The sequence below is a fragment of the Mobula birostris genome, chromosome 16 (genome assembly GCF_030028105.1).
Source record: "Mobula birostris isolate sMobBir1 chromosome 16, sMobBir1.hap1, whole genome shotgun sequence".
NCBI classification, from domain to species: Eukaryota; Metazoa; Chordata; class Chondrichthyes; order Myliobatiformes; family Myliobatidae; genus Mobula; species Mobula birostris.
In genome coordinates, this window is record NC_092385.1 from 71,792,371 (window position 1) to 71,806,766 (window position 14,396).

The following is a 14,396-nucleotide window of genomic DNA, read 5'->3' on the forward strand; positions in this document are numbered from 1 at the left end:
GTCTGACAGGAAAAGATAAAGCAACACACATCAAAGTTGCTGGTGAATGCAGCAGGCCAGGAAGCATCTCTAGGAAGAGGTACAGTCGACGTTTCAGGCTGAGACCTTTCGTCAGGACGGAGGGTCCTGACGAAGGGTCTCGGCCCAAAATGTCAACAGTACCTCTTCCTAGAGATGCTGCCTGGCCTGCTGCATTCACCAGCAACTTTGATGTGTGTTGCTTGAATTTCCAGCATCTGCAGAATTCCTCGTGTTTGTGTGAGGAAAAGATAAAGTAGTGGTGGTGGGGTTGGTTAATGGGTGGAGGTGTTGATCAGCCTGATGGCTTGGGGGAAGCAACTGATTTGTCACCCACTTTGACTCCCATTGATGACACTAATTTTTTCATTTCATCACTACATCTGACATCCACAATTTTAAAGAGATCTATCCAGCATTCTTTCAGACTTGGCTTCACAACAGAAAGAGGTTCTATGCTTTGCCTTATGTTTGTATCCTTTTGTAACAATATGATTCTGAAGAATGGAGAGAACTCCTGATGTGGTCCACACAGAGAATGAGGCAGAACACAATACAAATCATAAATACTTTATACTGATCCTGACTTAAGTTGCAAAGCAGAGCTTGTTTGACATACAATAAGTTATACAGTTGCTTGTTACAAAGAGGCAATTTCTTCATCACTGTTTTGAGAATTTATCTCCTCTGGAGGATTGAGTACAGAACAAGGGGGCATAACTCTAAAAAGGGGTATCAGACCCCTTAGGGGGAGACTCAAATCTTTAAACAGAAAATGTTGACTGCGCTCAGCTGGTCAAAGAACATCAATGCGAAGAGAAACAAAGATATCATTTTGGGTCAAGGGCTAATAAGTGATTAAGTGAGGAAATGTGTTGCAGGGACAAGCAGCAGAGACAGAAACTAAAAGAAAGAACCAAAAAAGAGCAATAGTATCTTATTCATGGGGAGAAGAGAACAGGGTGATTACTTGAAATGCAGTACTAGGTGCAGAGGGGTGCAGTGTATCCAACCAGAGAATGAGGTGCTATTCCTATCCCTAGAAATTGTGTCGTACATTACTTGTTTTGTCTGCGGAGGATGCTACCTGATTGGAGAGCAGTCTTATGAGGAAAGGTTGAGCAAGCCAGGGCTTTTCTCTTTGGAGAGAAAGATGACAGATGACTTGATAGAGGTATACAAGCCTGGATCAAACGGACAGCCAAAGATGGCATAATCTTAAGATGATTGGAGGGGAGGGTGGATGTCAGAGGTAGTTTTTTTTACTCAGATTTACTCAGAGATTGCAGGGTGTGTAGAATGCGCGGCCAGGGGTGAGGCAGATACATTAAGGACATTTAAGAGACTCCTAGATGGTCACATGGATGAAAGAAAAATGGAGAACTATATCGGTGTTTGGGAAGGGGTGGGGAGAGGATATGTTTGCAGGTGTAATTCTGCTATAGGTGCCAAATAATGGAGGATAATCATTTGAATGTGGAAGCTGTGTCGTAGAAGTTCAGGGCAAGGAAACTCTATCTGTCTTCTGGCTAGAACAGAACTGCAGGAAACAGAGATTCATCTGAGTGCACTGTCTACTTGAGTTAGAGAGAAAGTCATATCTAAAGAAAAATGAAGGTATATAAAGATGTAGAAATTCTTATCATCAGCGCAGTTATAACAGAGACAAGGCAACTGGGAGATTGGGATAGATTCCTACAGCAAAAAGGGTGGACGGATGTTTGGATGAGATAGCTATGGAAGTATTATCAGTGGCTAACTCCAGTGATTTGAGCTCAAGTCCCACCATAAAGACCTACGAAATAAACATGGGATTTTTTTTAAGAAAAAGCTAATCCTAGTAAGAATAACCATCTAAAAAAAAGTTCACTAATGACTTTCAGGAAAGGAAATCTGTTGGCCTTGACTGGTGTGATCTATTATGTGGCTCTAGACCTATTAATGGGGTTGACTCTCAACTACCTGCTCAGTACAGGGGCAATTGGGAGTCGACAATAACTGTCAACGTTGCTGACATCCACATGCTGAAAATGGATTTTTAAAAATCTCCATTCTTCTAAACTCTACAAAACAGGAGCTGCCCTCACAAACCTTTGCCTGTGGCAGGAAAGAGGACTTCCCCAGCTGACGCAGGGCTCCTGCTCAGATGTGAAAGCATCTCAGGCCAAGCTGTCCACTTTTGTCCATCAGCTTGGTAGGAAGTGATTCACCTCAGTACTGGGGCTGGGTCGCTTCCTTTCACATGGAAAGGGTGGTGCTTATCATTCCCCTTAACCAAGAGTGGGGCTATGTACCACACTAGCAGGAAGGATCTTGCATAAGTGGGAAGTTTTCAGTTTTCTTTCGGCTTAAGTTGCCAGGTTTGGCAGCAATCATTGCTCAAAGTTTAACTCATTCATAGCAGCTTCTCACATTGTACTATCCACAGCAATAGACATTAGAACATAAGAACATAAGAAATAGGAGCAGGAGTCGGCCAACCTGCCCATCGAGGCTGGCCCGCCACTCAATAAGATTATGGTTGATCTGTCCGTAAACTTAGCTCCATCGACTTGCCTTTTCCCCATAACCCTTAATTCCCCTACTATGTAAAAACCTATCTAACTGTATCATAAATATATTTAGTGAAGAAGCCTCAGCTGCTTCCCTGGGCAGAGAATTCCACAGATTCACCGCTCTCTGGGAAAAACAGTTTCTCCTCATCTCCATCCTAAATTTTCTTCCCTGAATCTTGAGGCAATGTCCCCTTGTTCTAGTCTCACCTACCAATGGAAACAACTTTCCTACTTCTATCTTATCTATTCCTATCAAAATTTTGTATACTTCTATAAGATCCCCTCTCATTCTTCTGAACTCCAGAGAGTATAGTCCCAGGCGACTCAATCTCTCCTCATAGGTTAACCCCTTCATCCCTGGAATCAACCTGGTGAACCTCCTCTGCACAGCGTCCAAAGCCAGTATATCCTTCCCCAAGTACGGAGACCAGAACTGCACACAGTACTCCAGGTGCGGCCTCACCAGTACCCTGTATAGTTGCAGCATAACCTCCCTGCTCTTGAATTCAATCCATTAGAGACATGGCAATAGGGTCTTAAAGAACAGGAATGGGCCATTTGGCCCATCAAACCCAAGATGACCTCTACAGACACCTATATTAAACCTATCTGAACTCATTAGAACCTCATCACAGAAAAAAAGAACATTTCGGTCCACAATGTTGTGCAGATCTTTTAACCTATTTCAAGGTCAATCTAACCCTTCCCTCCCGCACAGCCCTCCATTTTTCACTCATCCATCCTATCTGTGAATCTCTTAAATGCTCCTAATGTATCAGCCTTTACCTGCCCTGACAGGGCATTCCATGTGCCCATCACTGTCTGTGCAAAAAAAAAGCTACTTCTGACATCTCCCCCTATACTTTCCTCCAATAAACTAAAAATTATGTTTCCCTTGAAGGATAATTATTGGCCAAGACATTTGCAGGTTTAATGTCTCCCACAGAAAGTACCTCCAGCAGACTGCAATCTTTCACTAGACCCTCTGCTCATATTTCTTAAAGGGGACTTGATCTCACAACCCTCTATGACCAAGCCCTGAGAGCACTTAACTACTGACCCAGAGCTGGCTATGGATACCATAGATCAAAGCTAAAACATCATTACTTTGGAATTGAGGATACTTTCCTTTCGATCATGTCCGGGAGTTACCCATCAATCTCACATGTAAAACATGCACCCCGGATATCTTCCCTTCCCACAAAATGCTGTAGGTGAGGTGCCGGAGGATTGGAGAGTGGCTCATGTTGTTCCGTTGTTTAAAAAATGATCGAAAAGTAATCCGGGAAATTATAGGCCGGTAAGTTTAACGTCGGTAGTAGGTAAGTTATTGGAGGGAGTACTAAGATACAGAATCTACAAGCATTTGGATAGACAGGGGCTTATTAGGGAGAGTCAACATGGCCTTGTGCGTGGCAGGTCATGTTTGACCAATCTATTGGAGTTTTTCGAGGAGGTTACCAGGAAAGTGGATGAAGGGAAGGCAGTGGATATTGTCTACATGGACTTCAGTAACGCCTTTGACAAGGTCCCGCATGGGAGGTTAGTTAGGAATATTCATTCGCTAGGTATACATGGAGAGGTGGTAAATTGGATCAGACATTGGCTCAATGGAAGAAGCCAAAGAGTGGTAGTTGAGAATTGCTTCTCCGAGTGGCGGCCTGTGACTAGCGGTGTGCCACAGGGATCAGTGCTGGGTCCATTGTTATTTGTCATCTATATCAATGATCTGGATGATAATGTGGTAAATTGGATCAGCAAATTTGCTGATGATACAAAGATTGGAGGTGTAGTAGACAGCAAGGAAGGTTTTCAGAGACTGCAGAGGGACTTGGACCAGCTGGAAAAATGGGCTGTAAAATGGCAGATGGAGTTTAATGCAGACAAGTGTGAGGTATTGCACGTTGGAAGGACAAACCAAGGTAGAACATACAGGGTTAATGGTAAGGCACTGAGGAGTGCAGTGGAACAGAGGGATCTGGGAATACAGATACAAAATTCCCTAAAAGTGGCATCACAGGTAGATAGGGTCGTAAAGAGAGCTTTTGGTACTAAGCTATTAATCGAGGTATTGAGGATAAGAGCTGGAATGTTATGATGAGGTTGTATAAGGCATTGGTGAGGCCGAATCTGGAGTATTGTGTTCAATTTTGGTCACCAAATTACAGGAAGGATATAAATAAGGTTGAAAGAGTGCAGAGAAGGTTTACAAGGTTGTTGCCGGGATTTGAGAAACTCAGTTACAGAGAAAGGTTGAATAGGTTAGGACTTTATTCCCTGGAGCATAGAAGAATGAGGGGAGATTTGATAGAGGTATATAAAATTATGATGGGTATAGATAGAGTGAATGCAAGCAGGCTTTTTCCACTGAGGCAAGGGGAGAAAAAAACCAGAGGACATGGATTAAGGGTGAGGGGGGAAAAGTTTAAAGGGAACATTAGGGGGGGTCTTCTTCACACAGAGAGTGGTGGGAGTATGGAATGAGCTGCCAGACGAGGTGGTAAATGCGGGTTCTTTTTTAACATTTAAGAATAAATTGGACAGATACATGGATGGGAGGTGTATGGAGGGATATGGTCCGTGTGCAGGTCAGTGGGACTAGGCAGAAAATGGTTCGGCACAGCCAGGAAGGGCCAAAAGGCCTGTTTCTGTGCTGTAGCTTCTGTGGCTCTATGGTTCTATGGTTCTACGGAAGTCAACAGGTCTGGCAGAATTAATAGAGGAGAATAAACAGTCAACGTTTTGGGCTGAGAACCTTCATCAGTTCTGAATAAGTGTCTTAGCCCAAAAAGTCAACTGTTTATTCCCCTCCATAGATGCTGCCTTACTGCTTTGCTCCCCCAGCATTTTTTATGTGTTACTCTGGATTTCCAGCATCTGCAGTATCTCTTGTGTTTCTGACATACACCTATACTTTTCTCCAATCACCTTAACATTATACTCCCTTATATCAGCCATTTCAACCCTGGGAGAAGATACCTGGCTGCCCACTCTATGCCTCTTATACACATTCTGCACTTTGCCTATTGATTGTAGTGATTGTATTTGACCCTTCACACTCCTCTGGCAGTACGTACCAGATATTTACTGCCCCCGTGTAATGTTGTGGGCATAGTATGTTGGCACCAGAATGTGTGGTGACACTTTCGGGCTGCCCCCAGCACATCATTAGATTGCATTTGTTGTTAACACAAATGACACATTTCACTGTGTGTTTCAATGTACATGTGATAAATAAATCAATATGAATCTGAGATCTGAGTCTATGCTGAAAACCAGTCAGCTGTGGTAGTGGGACAAGAGGGTTTGAGCTGAGTTTAAAAGTGATTTTTTCTTTGTCAATGGCCAATCCAGCGTCTTGCCCCAGCAGGCAGCTGCAGAGACATATTAGTCTGGCAGTACTTCTCTTCTTTTTTTGTTTCTTCTTTTCTTCCCACCCCCACCCCTCCCCCATTCTTCTATTTCACACTCTGGCCACTTACCTCTTCTCCTCACATGCCTATCACCTTCTGGCTAGTCCTCCTTCTCTCCTCCCACCTCTTTATTCTGGACCCCCTCCAATCCAGTCCTGATGAAGGGTGTCAGCCCAAAACAACAACTGTCTATTCATTTCCATAGGTGCTGCCTGATCTGCTGAGTTCCACCAGCATTTTTTTTGTGTGGTGCTTTGGATTTCCAGCATTTTCAGGATCGCCTGTATTTATAGTAGTACTCCTGTTCATTAACTGGAGGGGTTAACTAAAGCCGAGGAAGCATTTTATATAGAAAGTCCATGGCAGTTTCCAGCCAGCCAGGGCTATCTAACGACACTCAATTATTGGAAACCGGACTGTCTCGAAAGGCACATTGATGGGATTGAAGAGGCCAGTAATGGCAGTTAACTATCAGAAGGAGGGCAGTAATGATTGTGAGCTATTTGCAAGAGGGCTATAATTATACTGATGCTATCTGAAGGGGAACTGGAGTTCAAAGTGGTGCTTCCTACAGTATATGGAAGCTATACTTGGAGTGGCTAATTTACAGACAACACTTGCCTCCCCCCCAAGTTCCTAATGAATACTATTACACAGGTTAGCAAGTCCATACATTATTACCCAATAAGTGGCTCAGCTATCCTATCTATCACTTGAAGCTAGACTTGTAATATAGGGATATTTTCTTATTTTTTTATTTAGAAATACTGTGTGGAACACGCACTTCAAACTGTGCCACGCAGCAACCCCTGATTTAACCCTATCCTGATCACAGGACAATTCACAATGACCGATTAACCTACTACTGGTACATCTTTGGACTGTGGGAGGAAACCCGAGCACCAGGAGAAAACCCTGACGGAGGATGTGTGAACTCCTTATGGATGACTTCAGAATTGAACATCAAATTCCAAAACCCCAGGCTACGTTATTAGAATCAGAATCAGGTTTTTTTTATCACCGGCATGTGCCTTGAAATTTGTTACCATGGTGTGGAGTGCATTGGGTATTGCTGTCCATTTCAGCAGCACAGACTTATCTCAGAGGACCAGCGTTCATTTTTTTCTACTGGGGTTCATTTTTCCAGCTGCTGTTACACATACTGATAATCTGAGTTTGTGAATATGACCACAATACATCAGTTGCCCACACTTGCAGAGACTGAAGATGCTAGTCATTCTACTGTGGGATCCACTAATGAGTTACAAAGTAGTTGGAAGATCTATGGTTATTGTCCCATGTGTCAGAAAGTGTACATGACCATGCTATATGGAGAGGATCCTTCTCTATCCAGAATCTTACTAGATGATGGAATAGACTTCAGGCTGGGTGTCCAGACAGGGCTGATTGGACGATGGAATAGACTTCAGGCTGGGTGTCCAGACAGGGCTGATTGGACGATGGAATAGACTTCAGGCTGGGTGTCCAGACCGGGCTGACTGTACAACGGGGCGCCATGGTAGCACAGTGGTTAGCACAACGCTATTACAACTCGGGTGTCTGGGTTCGGAGTTCAATTCCAACGTCCGCTGGAAGCAAGTTTGTACATTCCTTCCCATGTGTGAATGGGTTTCCTCCAGGTGCTCCAGTTTCCACAGTCCAAAGGAATACTGATTAGACATTGTAAATCGTCCTGTGATTAGGCTAGGGCAGCGGTCCCCAACCACCGGGCCGTGAAGCATGGGCTACCAAGCCGTGAGGAAACGATATGATTTGGCGATATGAGTCAGCTGCACCTTTCCTCATTCCCTGTCACGGCCACTGTTGAACTGGAACGCATGCAAGGTCATTACCCATGCGTCATCCAGGTCAGCGCGGGAAGGAAATCAACTCCTTGAGCTTGCAACTGACGGCAGACTGAAAAGTATGTTTGACATAACATCTCTGCCAGCATTCTGGATCAAAGTCAAGGCTTAGTATCCTGAGATAGCCACAAAAACACTGAAAACGTTGCTTTCATTTCCAACATTTTTCTGCGAAGCGGAGTTTTCTGCAATGAATGCAGTGAAAACTAAATTGCGGAATAGAATGGACATAAGGAACACCTTTCGAGTATCGCTGTCCCCTCGATAGAACCGTCTTGTTGCAGGAAAACAATCCCAGGGCTCCCACTGATTCAGCACTATTGGTGTGTTGCAATGATTTTATATGTTCATACGGAGAAAATATGTGCTGTGTTTAATATCCAAACGTTACTTAAAATGTTATGATGCTATTGACTTACTTATATAACCATATAACAATTACAGCACGGAAACAGGCCCTTCTAGTCCATGCCCAACGCTACTATCACCTAGTCCCACCGACCTGCACCCAGCCCATAACCCTCCATTCCTTTCCTGTCCATATACCTATCCAATTTTTCTTTAAATGATAATATTGAACCTGCCTCTATCACTTCTACTGGAAGTTCATTCAACACTTACTTCAAGCTCCCCGTCCTCCCCTGATAATTGACTTATCACTATATTCATACGAGGAAAATATGCACTGTGTGTTTAATATTAAATTCGTTAGATAAACCCTTTTAGAAATGAAATTGAGTGTATTAGCCACTTATCACCTATATTCCGGTCGTGATTAACACCCCAACACCACCACCTCCACTGAATGCCAAAAAGGATTTGCAGAAAAAAAATCGGCAGGTACACGCATGCGCACTGGTGCCCGCTCAAGGCTTCATGGTCATTGTAGTCTTTCTTGGGGTAAACACAACGTATTTGACTGCTACTCTTGTCCATTGGCAACCCTACCACCCCCCACACCCCCGATCAGCCGGTACACAGTGCAAAAAAGGTTGGGGACCCCTGGGCTAGGGTAAATCAATGGGTTGCTGGGCAACACAGCTTGAAGGGCCAGAAGGGTCTGTTTTGCTGTGTGTCTCTAAATAAAAAATAACATAAATAAAATTTTAAAATATGTAACCATCCAATACTCTAACTACAAGCTACACTAACCGAAAGACTGGGCACAAGTAGACAGACCATTTCAGGTCCTAATAGAACAACCAATAATAAATGTATTTTAAAATTCAAATAAAAATGGAACAATGTTTATCACCAGGGTTTTGGGTAGGTTAAGTCTCAATGGCATGTGAGGGGGGTAATCTTTAAGGAATTGGGCTGGGGAAATTTTGTGTTTAAACACACACAGTGGTAATACTTGGAGTGGACTAGCAGGGTTGGTGATGGAAACAAACATTTAAGTGGCCATTAGACAGACACATTAACATGCAGGTAACAGTGGGATATGGATTAGATGCAGGCAGAAGAGATTTAACTTCAGTTGGTATCCATCCTCTGCCATCTCATATCTGAACAGTCGATTAACTCTCCATCACTCCATCTTTTCCTATTTATTTTATTTTTTATTGCAACTTACAGTATTTTTAATGTCTTGCACTATACTGCTGCCACAAAAGAACAAACTCCATGATATACACTCAATGGCGATGTTATTAGGTACAGGAGTGGAACTTGCTGTGGTCTTCTGCTGTAGCCGTCCACTTCAAGGGTTAACACATGCATTCTGAGATGCTCTTCTGCACACCACTGTTGTAATACGTGGTTATCTGAGCTACTGTCATCTTCCTGACTACTCTCATTTTCGCCCTCGGAACTGCCACTCACTGGAAGTTTTTTGTTTTTTTGCACCATTCTCTGTAAATTCGAGAGACTATTATGCATGAAAATCCGTGGAAAACAGTAGTTTCTGAAATACTCAAACCACCCCGTCTGACACCAACAACCATTTCATGGTCAAAATCAGTTAGATCACATTTCTTCCGTACGTTTGGTCTGAAGAGTACACTGAACCACTTGACCATGTCTGCATGTTTTCATGCATTGAGTTACTGCCACGTGACTGGCTGATTAGATATTTGCATTAATGAGCAGGTGTATCTGATTAATGAGCAGGTATACAGGTGTATCTGATTAATGCACAGGTATACAGGTATATCTGATTAATACGCAGGTATACAGGTGTATCTGATTAATGAGCAGGTATACAGGTGTATCTGATGAATGAGCAGGTATACAGGTGTATCTGATTAATGAGCAGGTGTACGGGTGTACCTGATGAAGTGACCAGAGTGTACGTCTGTGATAGTAAACCTGATTCTGATTCTCATTTTAATACTGTAGGCTGAATGGCCAGTTACTGTGCCATACTGTTCTTTGTTCTATAAAAGAGTTGAGTTTGTTATTTTTCAATAAGGTTTTCAGTGAAGGAACACTTCAAGCCGCAGTAACCTTCATTGACACTGTTTTTCTTCTCCCCCCCCCACCCCAACCCTGCTGGTTCTGATTGCTCCCCAGATTAAAACAGACGAGCGGCTCCTCAGGACAGACCAAGGTCTTCTCCTCCGATCCCTGCAAATGACAGATGCCGGGATGTATCAATGCACGGCCACAGAGAACAATTTCAAGCATGTCCTGGCACGAGTGCACCTCCGAGTCCTCAACAATGACACAGTCAATGCTGTGCTCTCACAGGGTGGGCTCTCACCAGGTGTCGCCAACCTACAAGCTGGCAGTCCTGGAACCTCCAGGAGCCCAAACCCGGGATATAAGGACCTGCTCCAGCTACTGAGCCAGCCGGAAATGGGACTCATCAACCAGTACTGCGAGGACTATTGGCAGCGGCCAGCCAACATCCAGAGGGAAAACCTGAACAAACCGCTCAAAGCAAAGCCCGTCAGAGAACAGAAAAAACCGCGAAACCGCAGAAATCATCACACGTCCCCTCTCCAGCAAACATGAAGCTCTCAGAAATTAGAATTTCTTTAATATAAAGTATAACTACCCTTACAACAGACAGTATTTATTGTAGGCTGTATATAGTATGATAATTCAACTTCCTTGTACTTACCACAAAGTCCCCATGACATTATGTATGATATATAGGTACTTAATATGGGAGCAGTATTCTCCTGAATTGTTCCATAACTTGAAGGCATTGTAAAGTATTTTGGTTGTACACTAACCAGTTGTTGCTTTATCCTGTGTTTCTGGAATATTTGCTGGAGATGAGCATGGACCCTAAGCTCCAGGGTTCAAATGGGTTCAAGGGAGATTGCATTAATGTGGACAAAATGGATGCACCTTCAATCGGTAACAATGCATTTGAGCATCAGTTTATCACTTTTTCCCCCTTTACCATTCCAACAACCAAAACTTTTAATAGTCCAACTGCTCTCTTTTCTTAAGGCAAATCAAAATTCAAACATAGTATAGAACATAGAATATTACAGCACAGTAATTCCCTTTGGCCCACGATGTTGTGTCAACCTTTTAATCTACTCTAAGGTCCTACTCTAACCCTTCCCTCATACATAGGCCTCCATTTCTCTAACACACATTTGCCTGTCTGAGGATTTCTTACATGTCCCTAACGTAGCTGCCTCTACTACTATCTGAGCTTACCTTTAACATCCCCAAAATACTTTCCTCCAATCACCTTAAAATTATCTCTCCTTGTATTAGCCATTCTACCCCGGAAGAAAGTCTCTGGCTATCCTCTCGATTTATGCCTCTGATCATCTTGTACATCTCTATCGAGTGATCTCTAATCTTCCTTTGCTCCAAAGAGAAAAGCCCTAACTCGCTCAACCACTCCTCATAAGAAATTCCCTTTAGCCCAGGCAGCAAATTAAATTAATATCTACCATAAGACATAGGAGTAGAATTGGACTATTCGGCCCATCAAATATGCTGTGTCATTCCATCATGGCTGATTTGTTATCCCTCTCCTGCAGGCACCTTTGATGCCTTTTCTTGGGGAATAAGACCTTCAGTCACCCAGTGCTGTGCTCAAACACTCAAACTTAGCCTGACATGAGCTGTTATAGACTCTTTACAGCTGCTGTCATCATAATATTGCCCGAGACTTTTCCTTCAAGCATGGAGATCTCAGCATCCATTTTCCTCACCCCCTCCCAACCCATCACTCCTGTGTTGCTACACCAAATGGGTTGGAATTCCAGAATTTCCAGCATCGCTGCCACAATCCCGTCAGAGATACAGAAGAAGTTCAAGTCGGGTACGAGAGAATGGAGTTGATGTTTAGCCTGTGGCCTTTCTGCCAGGATGTTAAAGCCCATGTCTCTACCACATAGTAAAGTTCAAATCCAAAGGCTTAAAAAATGAGTTATGAGCAGAAATCTCTAAAAGGGAACAGAGATAATATCAAAAAAAAACTTCCCTCTACCTGCCATGCAGTGAATATAAAAGCACAATTCTTTTTGAAACATGTCACAGAGCATGAATGATGTTCTCTAAAATTTCTGAAGCTGGATTATGCACAATCACAACATTGCATGGCTCAGGAACAAGCCTTTGTATCTGATAGTCCATACTGGCACTTCTGTTCTGTTTAAAATCGTCTCCCACATCCTGCATACTGTTCTGGAAGGCAACATACAAAAGATAATACGCCAAGAATTTCTAATCAGAAATATAGCTATTGGAGATATTAGCACCTGCAAGTGTACAGACTCTGTAACATTATCATGCCTCAATTCAGGTCAATACAGAGATTCTTTAACAATAATCCAGTCTCATCTGAATAATTTTTTTACTTCCATTGTATTTTATATTAAATCCATTAATAGGTAAGAATGGTCTACACCCAGACGGCTCTTTCACTGTCATAAATAGCTTTGGAACAAAAGGTTGTATAATTTGTTAAAGTTGGTTGTGTTTTTTTAATGAAACTTTTTGTTGTTTGTGCTGTTACTTTTATTAAAAGAATATTAAAAAAAAACCTGAATTGTGTCCTGGCAAAATGTGCATCAACAATTCCGTCACTTGGTGCATTTCTCCCAGTAATGGTATATAATATATTCTGTGATGTCACTTAACCCAGCTTCTAATATTTGTTTTTTTTTAAAAGGAAGCAAGTTTATTTTTAATAACTTTATTAAACTTGGGTCAAATGTCAGTGAACATATATTCTGTTACATGTAAATAATTGTAAATCTACGGAAAGAAAGGTTCTTGAGTGTATTTGTCATTTATGTTTGGTGCACCTGACAGTGGAGTGAAAAACACAGAGTTCCTGTGGATAAAGGAAAACCAAATAAACACTAGCTCATCTCTTTAATGTACACTGTGCTTGCAGATTCTAGTCATTGTTGTTTATATTACTGCCCAGTGAGACAAATTTCAAACTGTATTGAGCTGTTAAGATGTTGAGAGATTGAGGGGGTAGGGAGAAGGTACTGTTGCTTGGGGAATCTAAAGCAAGTAGACATGCACCACAGTAACATAGCATTTAGCGTGAAGCTATGACAGCTCAGGGTGTCAGAGTTCAAAGCCAACCCCAGCATTCTCTGTAAGAACTCTGCACATCCTCCCCATGGAGTATGTGGCTGTCTTCCAGTTTTCTCCCACAGTCCAAAGATGTAGTGGTTAATAGGTCAATTAGTCATTATAAAATGTCCCATGATTAGGCTAGGGTTAATTACATGAGTCACTGAGCAGTGCAGGTCAAAGGGTTTATTCCACACTGTATCTCAATAAAAAAATAAGAATGAAAGCTACACTTTTCATGAATGTAATTGAAGGGTGGTAGAAATTTGTAATTTTTTGATGTTGGATGAACAGTAAATTTTAAATCTGGGGTTGGTAGATCTTTATTAACCAAAGGATAAAGGGACTTGACATCAGATTGTACGTCTTCAATAATAGTACTGAACAGGAGTTACAGGTTTGGATAACTCCTGCTCCCATGTTCCCCATCAAAATGGCCAATGGAGACAATGTCAGATGTTAACCCATCAAAAGCTGCTACTTGAAGCTTTGACCACTCCTTTTGAAAACTATTATACAGCCAACAGTTTACAATATGTGCAATTCCAGGCTGTGGGGAGCAGGATTACTGCCAATACCATTGCCCTTATCAACCCGCATTGGGATACACCTGTTGCCCAAACTTTTCTTCTTACACATAAAGAGTCCATATGGCCAATTGAGTCTATGCTGGCCCTGATAAGAATCATGCCAGACCCATTCACCCACTTACTTCCCTGTAAAATCTTCCCTTTCTCTTGCCCTTGGCATCAATGTTTCCTGATTCCTCTGTCACCCACTTGCACTAGGGGCAATCTATAGTGGACCATTCGTTAACCCAGCTGCCCATCAACAAGACTGGAAAATCCACACAGACACAGGGAAAATGTGGAACACTATCAGTACCCAGGATTGAAGCCAAGTTGTTGGAGATGTGAGGCAGCAGCCCTTAAAAACTGTGCTAGCCTGAACAGGATTTCCCTCCTTTGCCTAGTCCAGGGACGTGGAGCTCGCCACCAACACCAGCTTTCAATATTGCAGAATGAGGATAACCAGAT

At 42.6% G+C, this 14,396-nt stretch overlaps 1 protein-coding gene across 1 annotated transcript in view; it reads left to right on the forward strand.

Moving 5' to 3' along the window:
* Positions 1 to 13,133, forward strand: part of sema3fb (sema domain, immunoglobulin domain (Ig), short basic domain, secreted, (semaphorin) 3Fb) — a 322,410-nt gene extending 309,277 nt beyond the window's left edge. Inside the window, exon 18 of the mRNA XM_072280824.1 lies at positions 10,366 to 13,133. Coding sequence (XP_072136925.1) covers positions 10,366 to 10,809 — 444 coding nt within the window. The 3' untranslated portion in view covers positions 10,810 to 13,133. The remainder of the gene's footprint in view (positions 1 to 10,365) is intronic.
* The last annotated feature ends 1,263 nt before the right edge of the window (positions 13,134 to 14,396 follow it).